At 34.9% G+C, this 22824-nt stretch overlaps 1 protein-coding gene across 6 annotated transcripts in view; it reads left to right on the top strand.

The window, feature by feature from the left end:
• Window positions 1-22824, top strand: part of LOC105209562 (protein similar) — a 159768-nt gene that overhangs the window by 8228 nt on the left and 128716 nt on the right. For 5 of the 6 annotated variants that reach the window (XM_054225901.1, XM_054225900.1, XM_054225899.1 and 2 more), the window contains 5 exons: window positions 20280-20467; window positions 20610-20857; window positions 20930-21154; window positions 21248-21414; window positions 21494-21600. In XM_054225901.1, coding sequence (XP_054081876.1) covers window positions 20280-20467; window positions 20610-20857; window positions 20930-21154; window positions 21248-21414; window positions 21494-21600 — 935 coding nt within the window. Of the gene's footprint in view, window positions 1-8406; window positions 10897-20279; window positions 20468-20609; window positions 20858-20929; window positions 21155-21247; window positions 21415-21493; window positions 21601-22824 lie in introns of those variants that run through there. The other variant, XM_054225896.1, reaches the window with a different exon arrangement.

Raw genomic sequence — 22824 nt, 5'->3', positions numbered from 1 at the left:
AAAATGTAATATAAAAAAATAAAATAAAAAATAAAAAATAAAATAAAATAAAAAATAAAAAAATAAAACAAAAAATAAAATATAAAAAAATAAAATAAAAAATAAAAAAATTAAATTAAATAAAAAATACTAAAATAAAATGAAAAATAAAAAAATAAAATAAAATATAAAAAAATAAAATAAAATATAAAAAAAAATAAAATAAAAAAAATATAATAAAATAAAAAATAAAAAAATAAAATAAAAAATAAAATAAAAAAAGTAAAATAAAAATAATAATAAAAAATTAAATATAATAAAATACATAATTAAAGTATTACGTCTACAACTTTGCTTTCGCTGTTTTGTTTTTGTAAATTTAAGGCTTTTTTGTATAAAAACGGTTACAAATGTCGATGAGCCTGAGACTTTTCTTGGAATTAAATAAGAAAAGCAAAATTTCCCGCAAATGTCGAGAACTCGGCTCAAAAAGTGACATTTTCAGTTGAAAATAAGTTTGGGATGCAAACAAATCTCTACAAATATTTTTGGGTTAATGTTGGGAGATCGATATAAAAAAAAATCGATTTAATCGACCAGTGCTTGACTCTAGAACATCTATTGGAAAACGGCGGAAGAAAAGTTGTAATAATTAATAATATTGTATTTAAATTAAATTATTACAATTTTTAACAAAAAAAAAGAAATAAAAAAATGAAAATATTAATAAAAAATAATATTAATTAATAATAAATAATAAAAAATTAAATGAAATAAAATAAATAAATAAATTTAAAAAAAAGCTTAGTTATAATATCATAACTGTTTTTGTGGGAACTTTTAATTCCCACAATGAAAATCACTGTTTCCATTTTGATGACCGCCACTTTATGCAAATATAGTTATCCATTTGAATACATATTTATGTTACGCAAAGTTATGCGTCACGTGTGTCTTATTAGTTTCTTTTTATGGCCCCCTATTGGCCAATGTAACAAAAGTCAAAATTTTGATTTTATTTATGAACCCGGTGAACAGTGATAAGGTGCTTGTGTAAGCAATAAAACCGATTTAAACATTTTTACTTTCCAATCAAACCTTTTGAAGCACTTATTAGCAAACATTTAAGAAATTATCACTTAGTTCTCCTATGATAAACTAAGAGAGAATGGTTCAGTTGATTTTTCTAAACTCCAAGAGTTTTTTATTAGAGGCTAGAGAAAATTGTTAAACAAAAATAAACCCAGTATAACTGACTATTGTTAAAAAAATCACAATATAGTGTGGTCTAGTAAAAAAATCATAAATTTAGCATAAGTAAAACGAGCAGATTTCCATCAACTATGCAAAGTTTTGTTCAATAACTCATAGACGATTTGAAGATTATTTTCAAATAGCACTCTCAGAGAAATCTTTGTCTCGATTGGCAAAGAAACTGGAACAGTTACAAGCTTCTCTTCGGGCAAATTTTTCATTAGCAAAATCATTAGCCCTAAATAGGAATAGGTAGTAATCAACTACTGCCAGGTCCGGACTATAAGATGAATGCATAAGAAAAAGCCCCCGTAGCATTTGATGAGCCACTAACGATGTGTGTAGCCTGGCGTTGTCCTGACGGAACACAATTCTTCTCATTTTGGCCAAATCTGGCCGCTTCAGAGCAATTGCTTCCTTCAGACAATTTAATTGTTGGTAGGACAGATCGTGTGTGCCGGCTCACTCCGATTTGTCCACGACTGTTTTAATAAATCATTGTAGATACTGAACCACTTTTACATCACCGGTACTCATCTGCTTCAGATATGTATCGATTTTGTTGCGATTCAGCGACGATTGGCAGATGGAAGTTCGGTCCATGAGGATTTTTGCATTAACTCATGTGTCCTCCATACCTCTTCTTTTATCCAGCATTATTCATGTATATGGTTCCAAATGGTTTTTGGTGCATTGCTTATACCTTGAATAATTGAAACAGCGCTTGCTTGATGGTCGAACTCGACGTTTGCACTATTTCAACGATATTTTTTGACAATTGGACTTCTAGAGTGTGATGAGTGTGAAATCAAAATTATTGGAGCAACATCGTCAAAATTAAAAAATACAAAATATTTATGAAGTCTCAGGTATTTAATTCGAATCGAAGTTGTTATTCAATGAATCACTTGTGCTCTATAAGCAGTTCCATGCAATAGGGTGGGATCAATTGTTTTCATTGATTGGTGTCAAAGTAAATCGCTTAGGGTCATCCAAAATATTTTCGTGGGTAAACGTCTTTTTAGACATTAGCCAGGGATTCATTGTCTCCGGGGCTAACTGAGCACTCAAAATGCATTGTCCGATGGTTGTGAAATTTATAGGTTAGGTAAAATTACAAAACTTCTATTGGCGTCCTCCACTTACAATAATATATATTTTGTACATAAGATCGAAGCGCGAATCGTACTCTGGCTCCTTTTATATTAAAATTTCAAGTTCTTAAGATTTATAGAACTTCAATAGGGCTTACAGTTTGAGATTACCTGTGTTCGTTATCATTTGCTTGAGAAGCTGGGCTCTGATCATACACCCTTCGATCAATTATGTTTGTGAGCTCAAGACTGAGATCAATTTATACAAGAATACAATTTTTATCAAACTCTATGTTATACGAATATATTTTACAACAAAAAATTATAATGATGTCATAGCTTTTAATGATAATAGTTATTTCAATTAATCAGATATACTATAAATAACGCTAATAAAAAACTACTTGAGGTTTGCATTGTATTTAATCTGAATTTGTTACGACACAGTTAAGAATGCAAACGAAAAAAAGACAAATTTCGTGTTATTATTAATTTCGATCTTTTTCCACCTGTGTGGGTGTGCAATTGGCTCAATAATGTTTTCATGTGTTTGATAAACCATATGGGTGCGTAGTTTGCACAAGCGAGATATGCCCAACATTGGATTTTACGTCTTATAAGTGGAGAAACATCGTTATCGTTATTAGAAAGGGTTATTATTAGAAAGGGTCTTCCCACAATCGCTAAAAGAATCTATAATATGATAACCCCAATTCAAAAAGTACGTAACACGAAGAAAGTATGTAGAAGAATTTAGACCAATACATTAAAAACTATCGAAAAACTGTTAGAAATCGTAGTGCAAGAACAATTAATGGAATATCTTGAAGATAATATGCTTCTTTAAAAATTCCAATCGGGTTTCCGCAAGTATGACTCATGTGAAACAGCGATAAATTATATCGTAGATGAATGGAAAACAAAGGGAACAAATAACAAAATTATTGCAATTTTTCTTGATTTTAAAAGGGCCTTTGAAACCATAGACAGAAACATACTTATAAATAAGATGTATAATTATGAGGTTCAGGGAATCGAACTTAACTGGTTTAAGTCGTATTTGGAAAATAGATGTCAAAGAACAAAAGTAAATGAAAAAATATCACAGTGGGGTATTGTTGAGAAAGGAATACCACAGAGATCAATTCTAGGACCGATACTATTCGTATTATATATAAATGACATAGAATCGGTAATAAAAACATGTAAGATAACACTATATGCTAATGACACTCTAATATATTCAGAATGCGTAAATGCGTAAGAATAACATACTAAATGATATTGATGAAGTTAGTAAGTGGTTAAATATGAATAAACTTAAACTAAATGAGAGTAAAACAAAATTTATGGAAATAAATTTCAGAGGGACTTTTGATTTAACAATAAATAATAAAAGTATTGAGAAAACTAAAAACATTAAATACCTGGGTATTATTATAGACAATATAGAAAATTGGCAAAAAATTAGCATACTTTAGAAGGATTCGTAAAAGAGTTGATCTTATGACAGCAATAAATATATATATATATATATATATATTTGGCGTAGAAACCGCGATTATAGCCGAATCCACCAGAGCGCGCCACTCGTTCCTCCTTTTTGCTTTTTGGCGCCAACTGGAAACACCAAGTGAAGCTAGGTCACTTTGCACTTGGTCTTTCCACCGGAGTGGAGGTCGTCCTCTTCCGCGGCTTCCTCCAGTGGGTACTGCATCGCACACTTTCAGAGCTGGAGTGTTTTCATCCATTCGTACAACATGACCTAGCCAGCGTAGCCGCTGTCTTTTTATTCGCTGAACTATGTCAATGTCGTCGTATAAATCGTACAGCTCATCGTTCCATCGTCTGCGGTATTCGCCGTTGCAAATGTTCAGAGGACCATAAATCTTACGCAAAACCTTTCTCTCGAAAACCCCAAGAGTCGTCTCATCGGATGTTGTCATCGTCCACGCTTCGGCGCCATACATCAGGACGGGAATAATGAGCGACTTGTAGAGTTTGATTTTTGTTCGTCGAGAGAGGACTTTACTTTGCAATTGCCTACTCAGTCCAAAGTAACACCTGTTGGCAAAAGTGATTCTGCGTTGGATTGCAAGGCTGACATTGTGGGCGTTGTTAACGCTGGTTCCCAGGTAGACGAAACTATCTACTACTTCAAAGGTATGACTGTCAACAGTGACGTGGGAGCCAAGACGCGAGTGCGCTGACTGTTTGTTTGATTATATTTCGTCTTGTCCTCATTCACCACCAGACCCATATGCTTCGCTTCTTTATCTAGTCTGGAAAAAACAGAACAGTTGTTGTTGCTTCCAATGATATCAATATCATCGGCATACGCCAGCAGCTGTACACTCTTGTAGAAGGTTGTACCTTCTCTATTTAGCTCTGCAGCTCGTATTATTTTATCCAGTAATAGATTGAAGAAGTCGCACGATAGTGAGCCACCCTGTCTGAAGCCTCGTTTGGTATCGAACGGCTCGGAGAGATCCTTCCCGATCCTGACGGAGCTTTTGGTGTTGCTCAACGTCAGTTTACATAACCGTATTAGTTTTGCAGGGATACCAAATTCAGACATCGCGGCATAAAGGCAGCTCCTTTTCGTGCTATCGAAGGCAGCTTTAAGATCGATGAAAAGATGGTGAGTATGGATTCTTCTCTCTCGGGTCTTTTCCAAGATTTGGCGCATGGTGAATATTTGGCCCATTGTCGATTTTCCATGTCTAAAGCCACACTGATAAGGTCCAATCAGTTAGTTGACGGTGGGCTTTAGTCTTTCACACAATACGCTCGACAAAACCTTATATGCGATATTGTGGAGACTTATACCACGGTAATTGGCGCAGATTGTGGGGTCTCCCTCTTTATGGATTGGGCAGAGCACACTGAGATTCCATTGTCGGGCATGTTTCCGACCATGTTCTACAAAGAAGCTGATGCGTGCACCTTATCAGTTCTTCGCCGCCGTATTTGAATAGCTCGGCCGGTAGTCCATCGGCCCCCGCCGCTTTGTTGTTCTTCAAGCGGATAATTGCTATTCGAATTTCTTCATGGTCGGGTAATGGAACATCTGCTCCATCGTCATAGATTGGGGAATCGGGTTCGCCATCTCCTGGTGTTGTACTTTCACTGCCATTCAGCAGGTCGGAGAAGTGTTCCCTCCAGAAACTCAGTGCACTCTGGGCATCAAACACTAGATCACCTCTGGGGGTCCTACAGGAGTGTGCTCCGGTCTTCAAACCTTCTGTTAGTCGCCGGATCTTTTCGTAGAATTTTCGAGCATTACCCCTGTCGGCCAGCTTGTCAAGCTCTTCATACTCACGCATTTCGGCCTATTTCTTTTTTTTTTGTCTACAAATGCGTACTCATCTGCTTCAGAAATGTATCGATTTTGTTGCGATTTAGCGACGATTAGAAGATGGAAGTTCGGACCGTGTGGATTTTTACCTCTAACCATACTTCTTTTTTATCCAGTCATATTTATATGGTTCTAAATGGGTTTTTGTGCATTGTTTATATCTTCGTTAATTGAAACAGTGCTTACTTTATGGTCGAACTCTGCGTTTGCACTATTTCAACGATATTTTTTGACAATTGGCCTTCTATAGCGTGAAGCATGTTTGGAATCAAAATTACTGGAACAACATCGACCAATTAAAAAATACAAAATATTTATGAATTCTCTAGTATTGAAATCGGAACGCAGATGTTATTCCATGGATCATTTGTGCTATATATACAGTTCCATGCAATAGGGTGGGATCAATTGTTTTCATTGATTGGTGTCAAAGTAAATCGCTTAGGGTCATCCAAAATATTTTCGTGGGTAAGCGTCTTTTTAGACATGCCAGGGATTCATTGTCTCCGGGGCTCACTGATCAAAATGCATTGTCCGATGGTTGGTTAGGTTAGGTAAAATTACAAAATTTCTATTGGCGTACTCCTACTCGGTACAGTTGATACTGTCTTCTATTATCTATGAATAATAGTTTTTGTTAATTTTATTTGTCAAATAGAAGTATGCACTTACAATAATATATATTTTGTACATTAGATCGAAGCGCAAATCGTACTCTGGCCCCATTTTTTATCACAATTTCAGGTTCTTCAGATCTATAGTACTTCAATAGGGTTTATAGTTTGAGATTACCTGTGCTCGTTATCATTTGCTTGAGAAGCTGGACTCTGATCATACACCCTTCGATCAATTATATTTGTGGGCTCAAGACTGAGATCAATTTATACAAGAATACAATTTTTATCAATCTCTATGTAATAGAATGAATATACTTTTTTTTCAATATTTCTTTATTTATTGAATCTGCTTTGTTTAAAGCCTAACAATAAGTATTAAAATCTTAAATCTATTTACAACTAAGTAAGCTCAAGAATGTGTTTGAGCTTTTTGGTAGAATGTTGCTCTTTAGTAGGCAGGTCTCTTCTTTTTAAACGAGTTTGATTGGAATGTACCAAGGCATTTGCCAATGGGTTTGGATGTTCACGAAGTTTAGAAATATATTTCTTTCTGCTGTCCTCTATTTCCTTCTTTACCATAGTAATATCAAGATCCTTATGGATATTTTCATTAGGCATGTACCATGGTGAACCCGTTATTGTTCTAAGCATTTTAGATTGGAATCTCTGAATTATATCAATGTTGGTTGCACAGGTCGTACCCCACAGTTGAATACCATACATCCAAATCGGTTTTATGATTGCATTGTATAACAGGACTTTGTTGTCTAGGCTAAGTTTAGAATTTTTGTTTAGAAGCCAATTTAAATTTGATGCTCTTAATTTCATGCAAGTTACTTTACTCGCTATATGTTTCCGCCACGTAAGCCTTCGATCCAGGTGAATCCCAAGATAAGTTTCTTCATTCGCTTGGGGTACTAATACATTGCGCAGTCCGCATACGAGCGGAATTTGCCGAGTCTAGAAAGGCAAGAGATTTTTAAGCGTCCGGTTCTCAAACTGCTCAGCTACAGAAAGAAACATTTCAACAGCTGAGATTTAAAAATTTATAAAAACAAAAAGTTAAAAATTTCTGAATATTATTTATTAAGAGAAGACAAAATAGTTTTTTTGATGCTAAATATTGAGTCAGATGGATCAAATGTGCTGGAATGCGAATTAAAATCATGACATATTCGGCAGAATGGTTCATTTAACTCAAAATTTGTTCTAGAAGATTTTAGAAATAATGGTCTAAACTGCCTGGATGAACGCAATGGGACATTAAACTTAATATCAGACAAAAGGAATGAACTACAAACTAAACCATTCAGAAGTTTTACTAGGAATATTATACCTAGCATTTCTCTACGATTAGTGAGTGTGGGAAGATTTATAAGTTTTAAACGACTAGTATACGGGGGAAGATACAATGTTGAATACCAATGTAAGTGGCCTAAAGCAAAAAGTAAAAATTGTTTTTGAACGGACTCAAGCTTATCAGAATGGGATTGATAGCTAGGATTCCATACCACAGAACCATACTCCAATATAGGCCTTACCAATGTTGTAAAAAGAATTTTAGTAATATACGGATCACTAAATTCTTTAGACCAACGATTAACAAAGCTAAGAGCACCTTTAGCTTTTAAGACAATTGAATTTACATGAGAATTAAAATTTAGTTTAGGGTCCATATTAACTCCTAAATCAAGAAAGCTAAAAACTTGCTCTAAACTGAAGTTATTTATTACATAGGGGGAAAGATCAACAGTTCTACGGGAAAAGCACATCGTTTTACATTTTTTAAGATTCAGTGGCATATCATTTTTGTGACACCAAGTAACTAAATTATTTAAATCCGATTGCAACTCAGTCCTTTCGTTATGAGAAGTATATGATTTAAAAAGTTTTACATCATCCGCATATAATAAAATTTCTGAAAACTTAATTACTGAAGGTATATCATTAATGAACAAGAAGAACAGAATCGGGCCGAGATGACTACCCTGTGGAACCCCTGAAGTGACACTAATTGAATCGGATAATGTATTATTAAATAAAACTTGTACTCTACTGTGCCATGTTTAGCACGAAACCCGAATTGGTGGTATGGTATATACCTTACAACAAAAAATTATAATGAACTCTTAGATTTTAATGATGATAGTCAATTAAATCAATCAGATATACTAAAAATAACGCTAATAAAAATCTACTTGAGGTTTGCATTGCATTTAATCTGAATTTGCTACGACACAGTTAGGAATGCGAACGAAAAAAAAAAAACAAATTCCTAATCAATTTTTAATTTCGACCTTTTTCCACCTGTGTGAGTGTGCAATTGGCTCAATATGGTTTTCATGTATTTGATATTAACAATTTTGGTGAGTAGTTTGCCAAAAAATATAGCGAAATTTTGGAAAACCCAAGTAAGATATGATCAAAATTTTTGGCTTCTACGTTTCATTCACGGAGACACATTATTTCAGTAGCCTTAAATAAATTAGCAACAACAACTCTACCGTTATTCCTATACATATGTATGTTTGCAACAATAGACTTTTCTCTTTCAGTCATTTTGAAACAGGCTCTCACTCTCATCAGTGTCGCACGCAGCATGTCTTCTCTTTTACGCTCTTACGCCTCAATTGAGTGATATCTTATCAGTGCCATGCTCCAGACTGATAAGGTTTTTGCCTGTGAATTTATTTAGTTGTTATTTTCATTAGATTGTATGTGTGTACATATGTACTTTTATTTAAATGTGATAAGTGTTAGAGCACTTTTTTACATTGTACCGAGTAGCCGAAGTAATGCTAAAATACATACATACATATAGACTATTTTTTAGTATAACTTTCATATTATTCTCCCGCAAGCTGCTTTGGTGCTGAGCGATTTTCGTGTGTTATTAATTTTGAAATAATCGAGGTTTTTCGCTCATTTTGAATAGTCACTGTCGTGGGTACTGATCAGTCGTTCGTCGCTATCTTACGCTCGCTCAACTATTGACCTGTTCGAAAACAAATTTTTTTTCCTACCAAATATTGAATACTAATACTAATTGTGAAATTCTGTGAAAAAAAAAAACAAAATTGTATAAGAGAAAACGCTGCCGAAAAAGGTGTAGTGCAAAACAAGGCCTATTTATTGGGCGACAAAGTGTAGTGTTTTTAATGTTGACAGAGACAACAAATCCCCAAACGCAAGTGAAAACCGCAACACAATAATAACAAGTTACTTATATATTATTGATTTGAAAACAGCAAATAATTGAAAGTTCAATTTTTAAAAATATTTTCTTTTCAATAAAACCCTTAAAAACAACAAAAATGTACGGCAATCAGAATTCGTGGCTCAATTTCGTCGAGGAGGCTTACTCCCTCTTCGATGAGGATTTCGATAAAGAGTTGAATACCCTTTGTACCGAGTGTCAGGAGTATGAGTGTGAACATCGCAACAACAATGTTGCGATGTCAACAACAACAACACACGACAATTTACAACAAAATCAATCGGAATACGTTGCTGAAAATTCGACGCAATTACATGATAAATCATTGTACACTAGCGCGGAGGCTGACATTAATAATCCTAATCAGTACTATGCACAAGTGCCGACGGAATTGCAACAACAAGAACAACAGTTGAGTTTTGCTGATTTCGGATTTCGCAGCACTTGCGCGGGTGGTGAAGGCGACGTCAGTGGTGGCTGCCATAATGGCGAGTGTGCTTTAGAGTTGCCACAGCAGCACCACCAGCCGCAGGTGTCGCAAACGAATGGGCATATGTTGGAGCCTCACAACCCCCACCAACCGCCACAGCAACCGCATATGGCTATGCCCCAACAACCACAAAATCCACCGCAGCAACGTAATTATGCTTACCAACGCGAAGATCAAATGTACGGTGGTGTAACTGTACATCCGCCGCGTAATTATCCGGCACTTGAGGTGGTGCCGGGCATTACGTATCCAATCAATCAAACTGTGCCACAAAATGCATTCAACAATAATCTACAACAACCACATCTGTCAATGCAGCAACAACATCAGTTACCAATTCAACAACAACAACAGCTGTCAATGCAGCAACAACAACCGCTCCCAATGCAACAACAGCAACAGGTGTCAATGCAACAATTTCAGCAACAACAACAACAATACCCGTTGCCACAGCAACCACTACAGCCGGTGAAGATTTTCTCGCCGCAACAACAACAACAGTTTGGTCGAAATCCATATCAACCGATTCAACAGTTGCAAAGACCGACTGGCTATCAGCCACAACAATATCCACAATCGCTGTATCAGCAACAAAATATGAATCCACACGCCAATTTTTCCAATCAAATGCCAGCCGTGCAGCGGCCGGCATATTCTATGCAAAACTACAGCAATGGCGGTTATTCGGCGCCAATGCCGGAGCGTTCGGGCGTTTGCTGCCAGCAGCAAGCACCGATCGGTGCACCCGGTGTGAATGTCCAACGTCTGTTGGGCCATGCCCCATGCCGTGGTAATGCTCCGTGGTCATATTCATATTGCTACGGTGACAACGAGAACAATTATGAACCCTGTCACTTCATCAGCTGCGTGGATATTGAGGATTTTGTGTAAGTTGTGGTGATTTCAGACTACGCGAGTGTACAAATTAGTGTTGTTCCCGAAAATGATGTGTAATGCTAGTGAACTATTTAAAAATTAAGAAGAGTGAATATTTTCTTTATATAGGTGGTTTCCATTATAAATAGTATTATTGACAGAAATATTATGGTTTATAAGAGCCTTCTTTACAATTCGCTTTAGAAAAATAATTGTATTAAAAATTTACCTAACCCCAACGGTAAATTTTTCGAAGGTCTAATTTAAGCCTAACTATGAGTCAAACAGGTTTTTGACAAATGAAGAGCCACATAGTTCAATGCCTTCGTGGATAAGACTTTTGATCTTAGATAACTGAAAACATCTAATGGTTCTATTAGCAATAAAGGCAAAATTATTATGGGTTATATATGTTTCGGTACACCAGGTTTCCAACATCAAATGTCGTCGATATTACGAAGCTGAATTGACGCCATTAAATTCTGTTGTTATAGTGCTGTATTACCGGGCGATACAATTCGTTCAACACGTTGTATAGTGTAACGTAACGGTAGTTCAAAAATATTTTTGAATCGAAAAACATCTAGATTTCGATAATTTTAGTTTAATCATTCTTATTTTTGGAATATTATCGATTTGAAGAGAAATTTGGCATACAAATAACGGACCTTCACTGAGTTATTTGCACTTCTCTTCCAAGTAAATGTTAATAATTATAAATCCGATCCCAAAACTGCAATCTTTTAATTCGTCGATGTATTCGATGATGTTGTGGATCAAGTTGTCTCGCTTTCGCTTGCTACTAAACTACATACAGTTATGTGAAAAATAATAAGGACAGTGATGAATAAAAAGTAAATTTCAGTACAATTTTACTAAAGCATGAAAATTTTTTCCAGCTATGGAATTTTTTTTTATTACTCAATATTTATAAAAACAAATTCCATAAGAAAATTGTAATTTTTTTGCACACATTTCGTAACCAGCCATTTTTTGTTCAACAAGTTCAATATACGGGTGTGCGTTTTAATAAGGACAGTCTGTCGTTTCAATATAATAATGAAAGTATTTTTAGTAAAACGTGTTTATTTTCAAAGATAATGTAAGGATAATACTTTAAATTCCAATATCAATCAATTAGAACCAGATTATTTTCTTTATTGAAAAAATATAGGAAAGGGGCAGCCGTATTATCCGACAACATTTAAAAAAATTTGTCAGACATTGAAATTTGTACAGAAAAGTAGCAAATTTAATTTAAGATTCAAAAACAATGGTTGAATAAACAATTACAGGAGTTCCAAAGATTGAAACACGTATCGCGGAAGCCCAAAATATCATTGTCCTGCAAAAAATATATTTACCTGTGATGAGAATAATTCATTTATTTCTTCAAAACAAATTAAATATCATTTTAATATTGATGTTGACCCATCATCTATCCTCAGGGTGCTTACAAATGAAGGTCTCAAACCCCTAAGCCCAAGAAATAAGCCTATGTTGCCAAAAATTAAAGTGTAACAAACACTAATGTGTGCTGAAGGATATGGGCTTAGACAATCCCTAGTCTGACAAAACAAATGTGAGGTTATCTAGTTCTAAATGAGGTATTTATCATATAAAAAAGCCCAAAAAACTAAGTTTAAAACTCTAAGTATACGATAAAGACCGCTAAATATGGTGCGGAAAAAATTATGGTTTGGGGATATAGCTTACTGGGCAATATATAGGCAACCCATTATGTAGTGATACTCCACAAATGTATGAGACAGTATTCTGAAGATAATATGGCCCTTAGGCGGATAATCCATTAAGACAACGAGCCAAAACTCACGGCTAATTGTACAAATGAGCGGTTTGGGGTTCAACAACTTCAATATGGTGGAGTGGCCACCGCATTCCCCGGATCTAAATTCCATAGAACATTTTGTGGAAACAGTGAAATACAATGAATTTTTCAGAATTCTAGAACGCATTTCCGGTTTTAATCTGCCAAAACCTAGTGTACTCTATGCCTAAGCGATATGGATCCAATTTAAACAACCATGAATATGCAAAAAACATTTTAAACTAATTTTTTGAAACTAATGTTAACACAATTGAAGGAAACCCAGTTTCATTTTTATTTTTGATATTGTAATTTTTTTAGTAAAACTTGATGTGTCCTTATTATTAAAAAAAAATTAAAAAAAAATAAAATAAAATATAATGCAAAGCTTTGCTAAATCTTCGTAAAACTAAAGAAACATTTAATTTGAATATGTTGTCAATAAATTTGCTTCATTAGTCATCAAAGACAGATGCCCTCATATAGAAATAGATGGACATTGACTTCATCTACACTAGGGCACTGTCCTTATTATTTTTCACATAACTGTATAATGTGAATTTGTCGATTTTTGATTTCCATTAAACTCGATGCTTCCAAAATTTTTCATGATTTTTTTTGTGATTTAAAATTTTTTTCCTAAATAATTAATTTATTAAAATTTTGTAATTATTCTTGTATGTTTATTCGCATACATACATATATATGTACTTATATTCATAAATATTTTTATTTCGCTTTTGTTGATTTATTCTCAATTATTAAGTGTAATTAGTATGCCAAACACGCTGCCATCAACGTCAATTGCCATTCGTTGTTGTGTTGTTGTGTATGTCGCATGCGCAATTTGTTTACTGCGAATTCTAATCTTTTAGTTCGGTCATTCATGGCCGCAGATAAATGTGGATTGTTACTTTGTATGTTTTGAATCATATTTTCACGTGCAACTCTTGCACAAATTGGGTGTCAAAAATATTCTAATTCTGTTTGTAGCTAAATAATTATCGATTAATTAATATATATAGAGAATATGAATATCATTTAGACACATATCTATGAACTTCTACTCTGACTATTCGCTCTTTGTACCGTTATTCTAATTATATTTAGTTAATTTTTAGAGCAAATACTTTTCTATGTATTTAATATTAAAATTCAAAATTATTTTTTTACATCGCATCAAAATTAAAAAAGGAAAAAATTTGCCTACTCACTTGACAAAAACAAAATTAAGCTCTTGCACATCTTCTCTTTAAAAATTCATAATATTTTTCACAATCTTTCATTTTTTATCTGCTTTCGCGCGCCAGCGCTTCTTTTATTTAATTTGTCATGGCACGACGTTGTCATTTGCTGTGGCCTACTGTCATCCACCGTTTTAAATGTTTCTAATGCTTTAGAGTAAATAATAAATAATTTATTGCTCTAGAAATAATATGTGTACATATGTATTTTTATATTTTTTATCTTGCTATCTACATGCCTTTTCTGGCAGCGTTTTTTTTTTGGTTTTTGTATTTGCACGTTTGTTGCTAACTGCCAAGCTCTCAGGGAAGCGCCTCTAGCTGGCTACTAAGACTAATTTGACGCACTTATTAATGTTTGTAATATTTATGATGAAATATTTTTTTTTTTGAAGAGTCTTTGTTTATAATAATCATGCTAGCAAAAGGTGTCAGATGTTATCATATACCGTTAAATGCATATAGGAAATATAGATATGTATTCATAAAAATATTAAAAAAATATGTAAAATTTCCCAGTTTAAAATTTTAAACAAAAATTCATTATATTACTCAGTTTTTGTTGTTGTAGCATAGCATTAGTTTGTAATAACATGGAACGAAACAAGAAAATTCTTGGAATATTTTAGTTTATAAATAAACTGATTTTTTAGAATTTTTGTCGCAGATTTTAAAATCTGTAAGTAATTGGCTCACCCTCGTTGTTTAGCTTCATTCATGCCCTCAATTTTTTACTGGTCATATGGATAATGCTATTTAAAAAAAGTAAGGAGGTGCTAAGTTTGAACATTTTATACTCTCGCAATTTATTTATTTAACTTTATTTATATTATATAATACACAATTTGATCAACATTTTCGTCATATATATGGTATAAAGTTGAAAGTTGGAAATCCTAATATTAGGTATATATAGGAGAAGCACTGAGGTCCTTATGTTCGATATATGTGGGATTTCGATGCTTTTTAGAAAGGGATGTCACACTATAAATGCAGTATTTATGCAAAGTTCTGTGCTTATTTTACATATTGTAAATATTAAGATCGACTTCAAAGATTTGCTATATAGGAAGTAGGCGTGGTTGTGAACCGATTTGGCCTATTTTCACAACATATCATTAGGATGCAAGCAAAATATTACAAACCAAATTTGACTGAAATTAGTCGAGTAGTTTTGGAGATATGGTTTTTGACCCAGTGGGGCAATTTGAATGCAACCCTTTTGTACCTTATATATGATGAAATTTAAAGTTTCTGGTGTTTTTTTCTTACTGATGTAAAAAAATAATGTTTAGTGGTTTTCAACATAACTTTTGAATGGGAGGTGGACGTGGTTTTAATCCGATTTCCTCCATTTTGGACTGTATAAGAAACGTATAAGAAACGACTGTAGAAAGATTGGTTGATATAGCTTTAGTAGTTTACAAGATATGTATAAAAAACTTAGTAGAGGGCAGAGCCACGCCCACTTTCCCAAAAAAATTACATCCGTATATGCCCCTTCCTAGTGCGATCCTTTGTACGAAATGACTATGACTTAGTTATGGCATTTTGTATGTTTTCGGTTTTCACCATTTTGTGGGCGTGGCTAGTGGTCCGATTTCGTCCATCTTTGAAAGCAAGCCTACTGGTCCCAAGGAACACGTGTACCAAGTTTCATATCTCGATTTTTACTCAAGTTACAGCTTGCACAGACGGACGGACAGACAGACAGACATTCGAATTTGAACTCCATTCGTCAACCTGATCACTTTGGTATAAATAACTCCATTTCTAATTCTAGCAACTTTGTTGCGAGAGTATAATAAATCGGGAAATCTTGGGATTTTGCCCGACTGCATATTAGATACTTTTCCAATTTCTAAGAATTGAAGGCGTGTGAATTAATTGAAGGTGTTTTTTGATATAAAATATAACATATAAAATTAACATTGAGTACCAAATTAATAGCCTTTCGCACATGAGTTAATTGATCAATTAACCGGCCTTTGCTCGATTAAAGCGCTGATTTAGATCGATTTACCAAACAAAAGAAAAATCTTATTTCACTAATTAATTAATTAATTCTTAATCGAATACAAATCGAGTTGGAACGACCCGTTGTCCACGCTATAAATTTGCTTGTGGTTATTGATAAAATAGCAATCAGCTGATGAAACTGGTTCCCAGGTATACGAAATTATCTACGACTTCGAAGTTATGACTGTCAACAGTGACGTGGGAGTTAAGCAGCGAATGCGTTGACTGTTTGTTTGATGAAAGGAGATATTTCGTCTTGTCCTCATTCACCTCCAGACCCATTCGCTTCGCTTCCTTAACCAGTCTGGAAAAAGCAGAACTAACGGCGCGGGTGTTGTTTCCAATGATATCAATATCATCGGCGCACGCCAGCATCTGTACACTCTTATAGAAGATTGTACCTTCTCTATTTAGGTCTGCAGCTCGTATTATTTTTTCCAACATCAAGTTAAAGAAGTCACACGATAGTGAGTCACCTTGTCTGAAACCTCGTTTGGTATCGAACGGCTCGGAGAGGTCCTTCCCAATCATGACGGAGCTTTTGGTGTTGCTCAACGTCAACTTACACAGCCGTATTAGACATCGCGGCATAAAGGCAGCTCCTTTTCGTGCTGCAGCTTGCGATGGTGTGTGTCGATCCTCTTTTTACGGCTCTTCTCCAAGATTTAGCGCATGGTGGTCAAAAGCCACACTGATAAGGTCCAATCAGTTTGTTGACGGTGGGCTTTAGTCTTTCACACAGTACGCTCGATAGAACCTTATAAGCGATGTTAAGGAGGCTTATCCCACGGTAATTGGCACAGATTGTGGGATCTCCCTTTTAATGGATTGGGCAGAGCACACTGAGATTCCAAATCGTCGGGCATGCTTTCATAGTCGAACTTATATGAATACATGAGCGTAATTCACATTTCATCTTGAGTGTCTTTTCATCCAATAGTATATATGTATATTATCACTACAACAACAACAATAATATAGCAATATAAATTCGTCGAGTAATTTTGATACCTTTGACCCCCTATCTATCATTTTTAGTTTTAGGTGTTTCTAACAACCGTTAGATGACTAAAACTATTTTACTCTTGTGCAACATGTTGCTAGAACATAAAATAATGAACATCACACCACATAACACCAAGTTCTAACGCTGCGGCAACTAACCAAATTCAACATATTTACCAAATAGTCCATAAAATCCTACAAAGTCGTTCCCGATTCCTTGCTTATTTGTATATATATTTCGTGGAAAGTAAAAACAAACACAAACAAACAGCAAAATGCCATTAATCATTTAAATATTATTCGGCATGAAAATTATAGATAAATGTATATTTGTATATAAAACCGCCTAAACTTATTTATATATATAGATATGTATGTATGTGTGCATGTGCTCATTTAAATGTCCAAAATAGCTGGTGGCTTATGATATTCGATTGTTCTAAGGTAAAACCGCACGCGCCTTGCGTGCTTTCATGCCGCGAACGACTGGCTAAAACACCAAAACAAAAACAAATGCAAACAGAAAAAAAAACTAGGCAACTAGCCAAAGTCACACAAAGGCACCGATAATAGCAGCAGCTGCGTTCAACGTAGGCGCGATTGCTCCAAATTTGAATTAAATGTGTTTGCTTTTGTTTTTGTTTTTACACAATTTACTCGTCACCATTCCGTTGGTCGGTCGGTCGTTCTGTAGGTTTATTGTTATTAATAGCTTATAGTTTGCTTCACATTACAAATAATAATAATATGTAATGTTGTTGTAATGTAAATACGTAATGAGTTAACTGACTGACTACTAACAAACGAAATGGGCAGTTAAAACACGTTGCATTTACTTCAGCTTTCATTTTCGTCTTTTGTTATTGTTATTGTTAACATATTTATTACATACAATTGTAGCTATATTTAAATTTTTTTCGAATCATGTGAATGCACTGTTGAAAAGTTTATTAGTCTACGTAAATAGTTCCTTTGTTAAATTATTTTTAGAATTATGTATAAGAGTGCAATAAATATTGGCCGAGGGTTATTTCTGAATACAAGTGTTTGTTAACTTAAAAATAGTTTCCACTTGAATGAGAAGCTTGACAATATCTCAGACCATTAGGTTTTTAATTTCTTAAATTAATTTTTTAAGGCATCAAGCGTCTCAGGAGAAGACAAAAGTGTGAAGAGGGCCAAATATTCATAAGGTATCTTTCGTTGGCGACTTCTATTTTACCGAGAAAATACTGATTTTCTAAAATGTTGAGGGCCGCATCGCATGGTTTATGACACTTTGTCTCGTCAAAGTTTGTGGAAGTATAAAATATCAAGAACATACTTTTTCTATAGTAAAAATCGGCAGAGCAAAGAGTAGGTAGATAAAGTGGATATCTCACGATGCATCTAGGCCTTTAGGAGGCCCATAGTGACTCCACAGGGAATAAAATCCACTCACACTACCATGTCCACTCTCAACCATCCTGTGTTCCTGATAAAATTGTTCTATTCAATAAATTTTATAAATGCAACCTCGGAGACATCGTCAAGAAAATCATGCATGGTGTCCCCAGTCTACTGACATGCCTACCAATCAGACAATGACCTGTTAACACTGCTACTAGAATTCTTAAATTGTTTCTTTTAAATTCCAGTAAACGGCATGTGTGGCCACGTTTGTCTGTTTGTTGATCAAGTTAGAGATTGTTTCCACCGAGACTCTGCTATGTCTATGACCTTATACAAGTGGCCAGAGGCATGTATATTCCCATTTCATCGGAATTTATTTGGACATGGTGGTACATAGTCTGGCTAGTTCATCTGCTTCACAGTTTCCAGGAATGCCACTGTGTCCGGGAACCCATTGCAGGTTTATCGTGAAATAGTCAGATAGTCCCATTCATAGCTCACGGTATTCTTTTAGTATTTTCGCTGAGACTCTAAGAGACTTTAGTGATTTCACGGCCGACTGGCTGTGTGTGGCTGTTAGAAAGTATAGGCCCTCTTTGTTTGCAGTAATCTCTGCTTGGAAAACACTGCAGCGATGTGGGAGTCGGAAGGCGTTTTTGTTGTTTTTGGTTTGACTACCTCCTCGAACTTTCTAGCTTCTTCTCTGCGAGGACTCTGGTACTCGCACCCGCTAAATCCACGGCGACCTTCTTTACCAACTGGACGAAGAAGTACAGACTAAATTTGAATATTCACGTCGATGGCACACCAATACCGACTGTGAATAATCCCAAGATTTTGGGTGTCACATTTGACAGTGCACTCCTTCACTCCACACACGACCGCGATAATCGTTAAAGTACAGAGCCGCAACAAAATCCTCAAGTCGCTGGCCGGTAGGTTGGGGGAAAGGACAAAGAAGCGTTGCTGGCCACTTACAAGGCTATCGGCCGGCCGGTCGTAAATTACACAGCACTGGAAGCAGTACGCAACAGAGGAAGATACAGACGTGTTAGAACACCGCACTCCGGACAGCTACAGGATGCCTATTAATGTCACCAGAAGCACTGTTGCACAATGAGTCCACTATGCTGCCTATTCAAGAGCATAATGAACTGCTTACAATACGTCGACGATCTTGAACAATACACCGACCAGACGGCGGACGCAGACAGTTTCAGACATGCTCTAAACGCCATTCACAGTGGAGTTATTAACACCTTCCTTGACTCCCTTACAGTGAATGGCGTCCTTGGAACCAAACCACCACTTTTAACGGAGGAAAAACTCGAGTTGCTGCGTGAAACCAGAGTGACCCTTGCGCAACTTCGATCTGTAGCAGGTTAAACTCCTACTTATCCAGACTGAACCCCGACATACAAAATACATGTCCTGCATGCAACGCGTCCTCGCATGACACTAACCACCTTTTTGCATGCCCAACGAACCCTACTCATCTAACATCCCTTTCCTTTTGGAAACATCATGTTTCCTGGGCCTTCCGTTAGATGATCTCGACGACAACTAGACTTATGCTTTCCGTTCCGGCAGGGATAGATAATCGCTACAACAACAACAAGTATGGAACTGATTTTTTACATAATAGAAATTTAGTTCCTCTCAACATTGGTCCATAAAATGTTTATGGGTCGAAAATAAATAGTTATTAAAATATATATCTTTTTCTCAAAGTGACGATTCTAGTTTTAATCAAAAAGTAGTTGAAGTTGCACTTGGTTTACGAAGGTTAAATTTGTTCGTTTTTTATATGAATTAACGTTCTTTTTATACACAATTTCATAATTTATATGTATTAATATAATAACTTATGCTTAACTAAATTTGTTATTTTTTTTCATTTTTGCAGAAACAATGAAAAACGCAAAGAAAAATCACGTGATGCGGCCAGATGCCGACGTTCGCGCGAAACGGAGATCTTTAGCGAATTGGGACAGATTTTGCCATTGCGCAAAGAGGACGTCAATCAATTGGATAAAGCATCTATAATGCGCATCGCTATAGCCTTCCTGAAAGTACGCGAAATGCTACAAATGTGTAAGTACAAATTGAAATAAACTTGAATATATTGATGCAATAAATGAGTGTCAATATTAGAAAGTAACTAGTGTTATCAAATGCAACAGAGTTGCCAACAAACCACAATTTTAAACCAAATTAATATTTTCTCCTTTTACAGTCCCGAAAATACAAGATCTTCTTGGCGATATAAAATTGGACAATGATATTGATGATAATTCCAATAGTTCAACTCAAATGTCCGTTTCAACAGCGGAAAACTCCGTTGGAAAATTTGATTTGCTTAAATGCGCCGAGGCAACACAATTCATCAAACAGACTTTGGATGGCTTTCTGTTTGTGCTCTCCAATGATGGTGATATTACCTATGTTTCGGACAACATAACTGATTATTTAGGCTTAGCAAAGGTTGTATTAATTAAAATTGTTTAAATAGTGTAAAAAAATAATATTTTTCTATTTTTTTTTTTCCTCAATTAGATTGACATACTCGGCCAACAAATTTGGGAGTACAGCCATCAATGTGATCATGCCGAACTCAAAGAGGCGCTGAACATCAAACGTAACGGTCTCACCGATAAGATCAAAGATGAGAATATGATCGAAGAAGGCATTTCGACAGAGCATCGTGATCTTTTCGTGCGTCTCAAATGCACATTGACTAGTCGTGGACGTAGTATTAATATCAAAAGCGCTTCGTACAAAGTATGTTGGAACATATTGTCGCATTTGTATTATATAAATATTTATGAATTAAAAAAATCTGTTATTTTATTAACTTTTCTCTCTCAAACGTAGGTTATACACATAACTGGTCACTTGGTAGTTAACATGAAAGATGATCGTGTACTCGTTGCCATTGGTCGACCAATACCGCATCCCTCCAATATAGAAATTCCATTGGGCAGTACAACATTCTTGACAAAACACTCCTTGGATATGAAATTTACATATGTGGATGAGAAGTAATTTAATATAATCCTTTCTTCGAATCATTCGCTTTGCACATTCATTATTTATTATTTTGTTGTCTTTTGTTTTCAGAATGAAAACTCTTTTCGGTTACAAACCCGAAGATCTACTTGATCAATCACTGTTTGTCTGCCATCATGGCGGTGATTCCAATAGGCTAATGACAACATTCAAAACCGGTAAGTGTAAGCAATTACAATAATTATATAGTATGCTATTATCTATGCGAACAATTATCTATAATTAAGTGCAAATTTCCTACAGACCTCTTTTACCCCGTCTAACCCGATATAGCTACTGCACTGATTAACTAATGTTAAAATAGGCATCTAGCGATTACGTATCAAAGTATAATGTAAAAATATGTTAAAAAGAGAAAAAACAAAAACCACAACAACAACATGTGAATGAGGAGAGTGTTCATTGTGAGGTGAAACAAATATTATATTTTGCTCTAGATAATTAGTCTTATCACTAAAGGTTGTTGGAAGCGTAAACGCTCATTTAGTTTATATACATTTTATATTCGTTTATATATTTAGTCGACTTTTTATGCATACATACAATGTTTATAGTTCGAAAAATACGTTGGGAGTAGTACCGTTCTCGGCTTATTTGTATAGAACTGGTATAAATACAACCAATGTAAATTCTGTTATTATTCAGAGTGTTAGCGGACCGAAATCAGTTTCTAAATACACATTTCCAATTTACCAAATACATACTTCGAAATGCTTCACTGTCCAAACCATAATTCTAAAGTATGTAATTGCATACATATTCAACACACAAGCGTTCTGTCTTGCAAAAAGTAGGGGGTACAAGCTGTGCTGCCAGGCGAATGCACGCATTTAAAGTTTCACGCAAAAGTTGAAAGTTGAATGTTTCGAAAATGCTGCGTCAATGCACCCAGAATTCGCAACTTCTGCTGCACAAGCAACTTTAGTTTTTAGTGTTAGAGTGCAGTTCGTACATACAGTGTACTTGCGTTAACGTCAACAATGTTTTATGTTAGGATTTCGAAGTTGAAAAATAAGTTTTTATGTAAGAAAACTATGTCGATATTTAGACCACAATACATGTTTATAAGAAAAATTGTTTGAAAATAGTTTAAAAAAGTAATGATTTCCTTTAAAAATACAAGCATAATTTTTTTATGCAAAAATAATCATTTTCGAAAATTCGAAATTGCATTTTTAATTGGTGCTGGGGAAAATTTTCAATTCATTGCTGTTAGAGGATGTATAGCTTATGTATTTTATACAATAATCCAAGTAAATGGATTTAAATGCATAAAATCATCATTTTCAAAAATTCGAAATTGCTTATTTTAATTAATGCTTAGGTAAAATTTCAATTTATTGCCGCTAGATGCTTTGTTTTTTGCGCCTTTCTTTCGAAAC

Source organism: Zeugodacus cucurbitae, chromosome 2, assembly GCF_028554725.1.
Source record: "Zeugodacus cucurbitae isolate PBARC_wt_2022May chromosome 2, idZeuCucr1.2, whole genome shotgun sequence".
Classification (NCBI taxonomy): Eukaryota; Metazoa; Arthropoda; class Insecta; order Diptera; family Tephritidae; genus Zeugodacus; species Zeugodacus cucurbitae.
The sequence above is the reverse complement of the archived record's forward strand: the minus strand, read 5'-3'. Positions and strand labels throughout refer to the sequence as shown.